Source organism: Microtus ochrogaster, unplaced genomic scaffold (genome assembly GCF_000317375.1).
Source record: "Microtus ochrogaster isolate Prairie Vole_2 unplaced genomic scaffold, MicOch1.0 UNK85, whole genome shotgun sequence".
Lineage (NCBI taxonomy): Eukaryota > Metazoa > Chordata > Mammalia > Rodentia > Cricetidae > Microtus > Microtus ochrogaster.
Genome location: NW_004949183.1, coordinates 1,464,254 through 1,474,667, shown reverse-complemented (window position 1 = coordinate 1,474,667; position 10,414 = coordinate 1,464,254). Strand labels below are relative to the sequence as shown.

Below are 10,414 nucleotides of genomic sequence, written 5' to 3'. Positions count from 1 at the left end.
TCAGCTGACTAAACCGCCGTCGCCAGGACTCCTTCAGGCAGAAGTCTGCACCGCCACTGTCGTCTCCGCTGCCGCCGCTCGTCGCCGCCACAGCCGCCACTGCCGCCACAGCCATAGCCATAGTCACTATGGCTCAGTATAAGGGTGCCGCAAGCGAGGCGGGCCGCGCCATGCACCTGATGAAGAAAAGGGAGAAACAGCGTGAGCAAATGGAACAGATGAAGCAGAGGATCGCAGAGGTGTGGGCCAGGCCGGGGCGCCTCAGAGCATGCGCTTCGTGCAGGCCCCCTGGCGGTCTCATGCTGCTTGACTCTGGGAGACCCCTAGGCGGGCTAGGAGAGCCCAGAGGGCGGGCCCCACACCGGGGGCGGGACTTGGTTCTGCATCTCTGACTGGTATTGGAAGCCAGCTGAGACAGTGTATTCTGTAAAGTGGGCTCAGTGTTGGGCCTTGTCAGAGATTGAGACCACTAGCTTGTGAAAACTTTAGCAGGAGGGATCCACAGTGGTGGCACTGATGTTGGGTGAGACTTGAGCACAGAGTTTCCTAGTTCATGTTCCCAGGCTTCCGATACATACATTTCCTGTGGAGAGGCACAGGAGTATGCCCCTGAAGCTCATTCCAGAGCCTTTAGCATCCCAGAATACTAGTGCGTCCCTCAGGGCTTCTTCAGTCAGTGGCCACTGGATTCAGGGGCGTGGTACCAAGGAGACCTTGGCTTAATCCTTTGGGCAAGACTCCTGACAGAAGCAGGGCCTTAGCTCTCCAGGTGAGAACAGGCCCTATCTAGGGAAGTGAGAGGCCAAACCCAAGAACCAGCCATCAGATGGAGGTATCATCAACCCTCAGTCATGCTTGGATTGACACGTAGTTCTCTAGTTCTGACCTCATTGCCTCAGTGGCAGCTGGAAGTATACTTCTGCTGCCCATTCATTTGAAATCCTGGTCAGAGAGGGACCTAAATTGTACCTATTAAGATAGGACTGGACTGAAGAACAGTGACCTGGATGACTGCTGACAGCATCCTGGGCCAAAATGAAGGAAAATTCTCACAGGGATCCCTCATTTTCTTGTTTATTCTTTCCTGAAATCCCATGGTTTGGGTCTCAGGATCTTCAACTTAAAGGTGAGTATGGTGGTGGCTGTAGGGTACTGAGGGAGTGCTGATGCCCAGCTGGAGACCTGAAGAGGCCAGAGCAGCTTAGAGATGACAAGGAAAGGATGACCTTTGGCTACTTTAGCCTTCCTAGCTTCATGGACCCTTCCACCTAGAAAAGGAAGGGTGTATGTCTGTGTTTTCTAAGATTATATCATAGTGTGTCTGGGTACCGATCTGGGATCCATAGCCACTCTTTCACTTCCACAGTGGAGTGGTGGATGACCTTCACTGATGTGTCCCTCCCCTGCAGGAGAATATAATGAAATCCAACATTGATAAGAAGTTTTCTGCCCACTATGACGCTGTGGAAGCAGAGCTCAAGTCCAGTACCGTGGGTAAGCAAGACACTTGTACCACCTTCTTCCAGAGCCAGGAGCTACTCCTTCACTGGCCCTGGATGACCAGCCTTCCCTTCCCTATCTCCTTGCCTCACAGGTCTCGTGACCCTGAATGACATGAAGGCCAAACAGGAGGCACTGGTGAAAGAGAGAGAGAAGCAGCTGGCAAAAAAGGAACAGTCAAAGGAGTTACAGCTGTGGGTCCCCCATCCTCTCTAAGCCGTCCTCCCTTTATAGTACAGCTAGTGCTTGGGAATTTCTGGGGTGGGTCAGGCTGTTCCCATCCCCATTCCACAGGGAGACCCCATTTTCTGCTTTGGGAGCAGTTGTGGTATCTATTGAGCTCCACACTGGTTCTCACTTTCCAGGTTTATCTTTCTTTCTGTTCCTCTGTAATGGTGGTGAGTCCTTTCTGAGTCCTTTCTTTTTACTGGGTGCCTGAACAGCCTGCATTGTCCCCATTCCTCTCTGTCCCATGACCCCTGTGTCCTTTATGCTTGGTGTGTCATAATCAGAGCCCTGAGCTTGAAGTAAACTAGGGCAAATAGAATCCCTCTGGGGTGCTGGGGAGATCCAGCCTGTGCTAAGTGGACCCCTTGCTAGGTACACAGTGGCTCTGGGTCAGAGAAGGGGCCTCAGGGCAGGAACATGAGGCATGATGGCCATCCATGCCTTGGTAGGAAGCTAGAGAAGCTGCGAGAGAAGGAGCGCAAGAAGGAGGCCAAGCGGAAGATCTCTAGCCTGTCCTTCACCTTGGAGGAAGAAGAGGAGGGAGGTGAAGAGGAGGAAGAGGTGGCCATGTATGAGGAGGAACTGGAGAGGGCAGGTGAGGGCACCGCCAGCCAGAGCTCTGTCCTGGCATTTGGGCTAACATTTGGGCCGGCAAAGGAAGAAGCACACTCATTCTTTAGCCCTGGTTACCTACTGGGCTTGTGGTCCCTAGTTTCACACAGTGTAAGGAAAAACAGAACTGAGGCAGCACCATTGTTTTAAAGCTAAAGTACAGAAGTACTGGCAGCAGAAGACTGAGTCAGAGCTAGGCCAGAGGTCCCTGTACAGGAGCCACCAGTGTGGGAAGTTACCAGAGGACTAGTGCCTGGTCTAAAGGGATCCAGAAGCTGTCCTTTGGGGCACACAGGATAAACTGAGGGGAGTGGATAGCCTGCTGAAAATTTCTGAAATAATGGGAATGTTTGTGACTACACTGCCAGGTATTGTGAGGGTTTTTTTTTGTTTGATTTGGTATGGTTTTGTTTTTCCAAAATACAGTTTATCTGTGTAATAGTCCTGGCTGTCTGGAACTCACTTTGTAGACAAGACTGGCCTTGAACTCACACCAGTTCCACCTGCCTCTGCCTCCCTGAGTACTGGCATTAAAGTGTGTGCCATGCCTGGCCACTGCCAGGTATTGTAACTGCTCACCACAGGTGGCCACTGGGCACTGGTAGTGATTGATGAATTTGATCTTATACCTTCTAAAATCCAGTGCCTCTAATGTATAGCCCTATGTATGTATATCTGTTCTGTGCCTTGCCAGGCTACACAGTCAGTATGGACTCCGGACACTCAGGAATGCTGCTTTCCTTAGAGCCCAGGGGAAATTATGAGATCCATGTGAGAGAAAGAGTTATATGGGGAATAGTTGTGTTGGGTATGAAGGATGAGTATTTCATTAGTTGCAGAGATGGGAGAGGGTTAGGACGAGTAGATAATGAAGTGAAACAGTTGGACTGAAATAACAGGACAAAGGACGCATTTGAGGACTTGGAATAAGTTAGGTAATAGCTGTTATCTTAGTCATGTAGGTCCCCCTTCCTGTGGTTGTTTCCTGCCGCTTTAATTTTTTTTAAATTTCTTTTATTGAGATTTTCCTCAATGCTAAGATTATAAGTGTGTACCACCACACTGGGCCCTTCCACTTTAGTAGTACATTTAACCCAACTGTATGTGAAATAATATCATTAGATAGCTTGTTGAGTTAGATATACATTCAGTAGTGCTCAGGGCTTTAGGTGGCAAGTAGTGCTTGATTTATTTTGAGACAAGGTCTTATGTAGCTCAGTCTGACCTTGATAATCATCTTGCGTCTACCTTAGGAGCAATTCTAGATTGCACAGGCTAGTGGAAAGGTTGTCAACCTCACTGTGTATTAGTGGGATCTTTTTCTTTCAGATAGTCTTACTGTATATCCTAGGCTGGCCTCTAAATTTCAGTGCTGTTGCCTCAGGCTTCCGAGTGCTAGGATTACAGGTGTGTGCCACTACCCCGAGTTCACTGAGACTTTTGAAAAGCACTGGTGGTGAGTTTTCCCTTTCCATCATTTTGAGGTCTTAGCAATAGGAACTAGACACCCAGCTCCCTGGCATCTATGATTATTTCTTTTAGTTTATGCTTGTTATTTATTTAGGTTAGTAGTTCTGTTTTTCCCTTTATTTTTATTTTATTTATTTATTTTAGTGTTTTTGGAAACAAGGCTTTTCTGTGTAATAGCCCTAGCAGTTTTAGACCAGGCTGGCTTCAAACTCCCAAAGATCTGCCTTCTTTTGCCTCCCGAATGCTGAGATTAAAGGTGTGTGCCACCATCATATGAATGATCGACAGGGTTTCTCTGTGGTTTTGGAGCCTGTCCTGGAACTAGCTCTTGTAGACCAGGCTGGTCTCGAACTCACAGAGATCCGCCTGCCTCTGCCTCCTGAGTGCTGGGATTAAAGGCGTGCGCCACCACCGCCCGGCATGAATGATTATTTTTAAAACAGGTTTAACTGTAGTTGTGGTATGTCTGGCACTCACTGTGTACACCAAGCTGGGCTTAAACCCTGATCCACATGCCTCTGCTCTTGAGAGTACTGGGATTAAAGGTGTGTTCCATCAAGGCTGGCTAAGTCAGTAGTTCTTAAAACATGTTCCAGTTGCCTGAGAGACCTTACAGACAGACAGGTCCATGGAGATCAAAACCATTTTTAGTACAGGCATGGTGCCACATGCCTTTAATCCCAGCACTCAGGAGACAGAGGTAGGTAGATCTCTGAGTTTGAGCCCATTCTGGTCTACATAAGAGAGTTTCAGGTCACTCGGGGTTACATAAATGTCTAAAAACAAAACCACAGAATCATTTTCTGAAAAATGGTAAGATGTTTGTCTCATTGCTCTAGAGATTACCACAAAGAAAAGGAAACTGGGGAAGAACCCTGATGTAGACACGAGCTTCTTACCTGACCGGGACAGGGAGGTAAAAACTGCCTGGCTCTGGTGTTGCCTTTGTATTGATCATGAAGTTGACCTTGGTGGAAACTATTGCTCAGGGAGCAGCCCTTAACCTCATCCTTTGTCCATTTCCTCTCAGGAGGAGGAAAATCGGCTTCGAGAAGAGCTGCGTCAGGAATGGGAAGCCAAGCAGGAGAAAATCAAGAGTAAGTACTATATAGCTAGATACAGTTGCTTAGGCCTGTTATCTCAGCATTCAAGAGCTTAAGGCAAGAGGATCTGAAGTTTAAGGTCATCCTTAGCTACATGGCTAGTTTGAAGCCAGTCTTGGCTACATGAGACCCAATCTCAAAAAGTTAAAAACAAAACAGACACAAAAACAATAAGTTCTAGTAGAGTTGAACATGTGTGATCCAAAGTTGGGGCAGTGAAAAAACAGGACTAAGACTCAAGAAGTTCTCTTGCAAATATTCACCTTGGCTATGTAGCCCAAGGGAACTCTGGGCACTTGGGTCTCTAGACCAAGAGGCAACTCTTCTTTGTAGGTGAAGAGATTGAAATCACCTTTAGTTACTGGGATGGCTCTGGACACCGGCGCACAGTTAAGGTAGGCAATGGAAGAGCTCCTTTGTCTTGAGTTCAATAGAAAGCAACTGACAGTCTTGGCTTGGGAAACCTCTGTGGATAGCAGGGTGGATCTTTGTCTTTTTGGAGGTATTTCTTTGGGCCGTTGTCTTTCCTTCCCAACCCACTGGTATACCTGCTTCTGCAGATGAAAAAGGGCAACACCATGCAGCAGTTCCTGCAGAAAGCACTCGAGATCTTGCGCAAAGACTTCAGTGAGCTCAGGTGAGCAAGCTATGCATTGTGTGTGCCTTTGTTATGCACCTGAAGAGCCTGCCTCCCCAGCCAGAGTATCAGACAACCATGCTGACTGCTCCACTGCTGGGAAGATGTTGTGCTGAGCACTGTGCTGCTCAAAGAGGAGAGTTGTGCCCTTTTTTCTTAACTTCTTGCTGTAGAGAGCTCAGGTGAGAGAGCCCTGCCTTGGTGATATGGTCCAGAAGTGGAAGACACTGGGACTGCTATCCCAGGCTCACTAAACTGCACAGCTTCCCTTAAGCATTAAGGCTTAAAGTATTGTGCCAACTCACTGACTTCCAAGTATTCATCCCCTCCAATCTCTTTCAGGTCAGCAGGGGTGGAGCAGCTCATGTATATCAAGGAGGACCTAATCATCCCCCACGTGAGTCCCTTCAACCCTGAGTCAAGCACACTGTTTCATAGGAGAGTCACTATACTGTTGTGCACTCTTCCAGGGCTAGTAGGCACAGTGGTGCCTGCTCCCACCCTGCAGGTAGGAGTGTGGGGAGTGGGTGATAGAGACCATGATGGATCATCAAGCTTGCCTTTCCCACCCTCTGCTCCTAGCATCACAGCTTCTACGATTTCATCGTCACCAAAGCACGAGGAAAGAGTGGTGAGTGATTCTAGCTTAGCTTTTTCTAATATGTTGGGAAAGGCAGTAGTATGGCTTTGGGATTACTGCTTCTCCCCTCCAGGGCCACTCTTCAACTTCGATGTTCATGATGATGTACGACTGCTCAGTGATGCCACTGTGGAGAAGGATGAGGTATGATAGTGCCAGGGTACTGGGCAGGCAAAGACGTCCTGAGCCTGACATTGGGGTTATCCTTGGGGAGAAGTCACAGGAAGGCAAGGTCAGGTAGGATGGCCCTGAATCACAGCCTTCATTCCCCAGTCACATGCAGGCAAAGTGGTGCTGAGGAGCTGGTATGAGAAGAACAAGCACATCTTTCCTGCCAGTCGCTGGGAGCCCTATGACCCAGAGAAGAAATGGGACAAGTACACGGTGAGGAGGCAGGGAAGGCAGGCAGGAAGGTTAGGTCCTGGGAAGCCACTTCTTGGTGTCCCACTGCTTGTTCTGGGCAGTTCAAAGTTAGGGGATGGGAGTCATCTCAGCTTTTAGTAATCTGCAACCATCCTGCCAGGAAACCAGAGATAACTAACCTGACATGGTAGAACATACCTGTAATCCACAGGGGAGATTGAGGCAAGAGGAGCACCAAGTTACCAGATACTCTAGGCTACATAGTAAGACCATTATAACACACAAAGAGAGAGAAAGAAAGAGGAGGAGGAGAATCAAAAGTGATATGCTAGCCTGCCCCTATTTATTTCCTGGCTTCCATTCCTTGTTTCATGTGTCCCCATTTTTTCACACCAGATCCGGTGAGCATCCAGAAGTGGGCATGACCTTCACTTTCCCCAGAGTGTCCCTCATGTCTTCAGGGCTCCAGGTGCCTAGATTCCCTGGGATCATGCCAGAGCACTCTGGGAGGATGTTAGTTGCTATTCTCTGGCCCTAATATTGTCATTACTGTTTTTCTCTTTTACAATAAAAAAGTTCACATTGGAGCTGGAGTGCCTACATTATAAGAACCTGTGCTTTATTTTTAGAGAGAGAGAGAGAGAGTGAGTGAGTGAGTGAGTATGTGTGTGTGTGTGCATGCATGCATGTGTTCATGCATGTGCATGCATGCCAGAAGGCAACCCTGGGTGTCATTCTGTTCCCATCTTTCTTTTTTATTTTTATTTATTTATTTTTGGAGATAGCATCTCTCACTGGCTTGGAACTTGCCAAGTACACTAGGCTTGAAGGTTGGTGAGCCCCAGGGAGCTACCTGTCTGTCTATCTCTCCAGGGTTGAAATTGCACATGTATACCATCAGTGTTGGGCTTTTAAAAATATAGATTCTGTGGATTAAACTCATAATCTTATGTTTACAAGGCAAACACTTTACCAGCTGAGCTATCTCTCCAGCTCTAAAATATTTTTGTTGAGATAACATGTAATATTTTGGTCATTTTACCATGTGTGTGGTTCACACCTATAATCCTAGCACTGGGGAAGTAGACGCAGAGGAATAATGAGTTTTGAGATTAGCCTGGGTTGTACAGCAAGTTCCAGGCCAGCCTGAGCTACAGAGTAAGATCCTGTGTCAGTCTCTTTTACAGATAACACCAAAAGATTCTTCTTTTTACCCATTCATTTTATTTATTTCTTTAGACAGATTCTCTCTACATAGCCATAGCTATCCTAAGAACTCACTATGCAGACCAGGCTGGCGTCAAAGTCAGAGATCCATCTGTCTCTTCCTCTCAAGTGCTGAGATTAAAAGCATGTGCAACCATATCACCTATTTTAAACCATATAATTGAGTGAATAAATTAGTTTATTCACAATGCATGAAACCATTCCCTCCATATACTTCAAGATCATTTGCATCACTCCAAGGACTTCCTGGGTTTTTAGCAGTCATTCCTCATATTTCCAGGCCTAGACCTTGACAACCTTTAAGATTTCTGTAGACTGGCCTCTTTGGACCTTTCCTTTCCTGGAAACAGAAAGGGATATCATGGGAACAAATCTGAAAGGAAAAGGGGGGCTTTCTAAGGGAAGGCCCAGCTGTTGTCTTTGAATGTAGGGACATATTCTCAGGCTTGGCAAGGGCTCTGGAGTAAAAAGGGAGTACTTCCTTAAACCTTCCCAGGTCCTTGTGTCCTCTTAGCTGCTATGGGTGCCTTGAAGTCACTGTTCACTTGCCACATCTGTGCCTACTCTGCTCAGTCTGCATGGGAACTGGTCACTATTACAGCAGTGGGGCAGGATCCATCTGGGGTTGGGCAGTGCTACAACCACCAGTACCAGTGGCTCTGCCATCTCAATGGCCAGCTCTCTCAGTTTCTCTTGGGTAAGCTGAGACATAGTGAGTGGTCTGACACGGAGGCTGAGATTTCCTTTGATTGGGGCCAGATGTTTGTCTGCACCATGGAGAGCACCTTGCCTCTCTGGCAAGCATGATGGTAGTTTGTAGTGAACTTTGCTATGATTGGCTCTGTTTCTATAGTAGAAAATCTGAGATCACATTGAGGAGGGAAGAGAGTAGAGCAGGTCAGGATATCTTGGGAGCACATTGTAGTAGGTAGTTAGACCAGACCTCATCTACTCTTGATGTATGCTGCTGGGAACCACTCTGAATTTGAATTGTCTAGTCCTCTGTGACAACCCCAGTCTGTCTTTTGAAAAGTCATCAGAAAAGGTACTGTGGAGAAAAAGAGTTTGCTCTCAGTTGTCTCATCCACATATTAGTGCTTCAAATCCCCTTCTTAGCTTCCAAGCTCCCTGAACCCTACATTCATATGGATGAAGCCTAAGGGACTCTGAGCCTGATTCCTAGAAAGGAGCTATCTCCAGCTCTGCATCTTCTGGAAAGGGAACTCCTTGAAACTGAATCCTGAGTCTTCATGGGGGAAAGATCTATATTGTTGGTTGTTTTTATTCTTGACTCTTTTGGGGACCTGTCACCCAGCTCCCAAATAAATACACATGGAGCCTTATTACTTATAATTACCCAGCCTTAGCTTGGCTTATTTCTAGCCAGCTTTTCTTAAATTATATTATTCCAGCTACCCTTTGTCTCTGAGCTTATTTCTTATCTCACTTCTATATGTCTTACTTTCATTCTTACTAAGCGGCAGGCTGTGTGACTGCGTGGCTGGCCCCTAGAGTTCTACTCTCCTGGTTCTCTTGTACCTTGATATCTCTTGCTTCCCTCTCTGCCTACCAGCCCCGCCTATCCCTCTCCTGCCTAGCTATTGGCTGTTCAGCTCTTTATTAGATCAATCAGATGTTTTAGATAAACACAGTAACACAGCTTTACAAATGCAACAAATCTGTTTTCTGGAAACAACCCAAGTGCCTGGGGAGTCCTTAGGATCAATACTAAGAGGACAAAGGTCTGGTGTGGAAAGAGAGGCCAGTTTTTTGTTTGTTTTTTATTTTTTTGGGGACAGTCTTTTTGTGTAGCCCTGGCTATCCTGGAACTCCCTATGTAGACCAGACTGGCCTCAAACTCATAGAGATCCACCTGTCTTTGCCTACTGGGTGCTGAGTTTAAAGATATATCAACATGCCTGGCTAGAGAGGTCACGTTCTTTTTTTTCTTTTGTATAAAACTGTATTTTATACTTTGGCACAGTGTTGTGGGAAACAAACACTAGAATTTATTTATTTTGGCAGACTTCCAATTTTATTATTACATAATTTTACATGTCTATTTTAGTCCTGAACATGGAGTTTTGAATTCTTTTTTTTTCATTTTTTATTGATATTTATTGAGCTCTACATTTTTCTCTGCTTCCCTCCCTGCCTCTCCCCCGCCCTTCAACCCTCCCCAAAGGTCCCCATGCTCCCAATTTACTCAGGAGATCTTGTCTTTTTCTATTTTCTACTCTCTGTGTAGATTAGATCTATGTAAGTCTCTCTTAGTGTCTGCATTGTTGTTTAAGTTCTCTGGGATTGTAGTTTGTAGGCTGGTTTTCTTTGCCTTATGTTTAAAAACCACCTATGAGTGAGTACATGTGATAATTGTCTTTCTGTGTCTGGATTACCTCACTCAAAATATTTTTTTTGGTTTTTCTTTTTTTAAATTTATTTATTTATTAAAGATTTCTGTCTCTTCCCCGCCACCGCCTCCCATTTCCCTCCCCTCCCCCAATTAAGTCCCCCCACTCAGCCCGAAAAGCAATCAGGGTTCCCTGTCCTGTGGGAAGTCCAAGGAACCCCCACCTCCATCCAGGTCTAGCAAGTTGAGCATCCAAACTGCCTAGGCTCCCACAAAGCCAGTGC

At 46.5% G+C, this 10,414-nt stretch overlaps 1 protein-coding gene across 5 annotated transcripts; it reads left to right on the top strand.

Moving 5' to 3' along the window:
- On the top strand, nucleotides 1-7,158 carry Fam50a (family with sequence similarity 50 member A). Of its 5 annotated transcripts, XM_005370690.3 has the most exons (13): nucleotides 3-239; nucleotides 1,410-1,494; nucleotides 1,595-1,694; nucleotides 2,178-2,323; nucleotides 4,650-4,726; nucleotides 4,841-4,907; nucleotides 5,247-5,308; nucleotides 5,474-5,550; nucleotides 5,893-5,947; nucleotides 6,133-6,181; nucleotides 6,264-6,334; nucleotides 6,464-6,574; nucleotides 6,950-7,124. In XM_005370690.3, exons 1-13 carry the CDS (start codon nucleotides 129-131, stop codon nucleotides 6,956-6,958), a joined length of 1,020 nt encoding a protein of 339 aa, XP_005370747.1. In that variant the 5' UTR covers nucleotides 3-128; the 3' UTR covers nucleotides 6,959-7,124. The 5 variants fall into 5 exon arrangements, 4 of the variants coding, with proteins under 4 accessions (XP_026633620.1, XP_026633619.1, XP_026633618.1 ...); XR_003376670.1 differs by having other exon boundaries at nucleotides 2-239; nucleotides 5,893-6,181; nucleotides 6,950-7,125; XM_026777818.1 differs by lacking the exon at nucleotides 6,464-6,574 and having other exon boundaries at nucleotides 2-239; nucleotides 5,893-6,181; nucleotides 6,950-7,158.
- The last annotated feature ends 3,256 nt before the right edge of the window (nucleotides 7,159-10,414 follow it).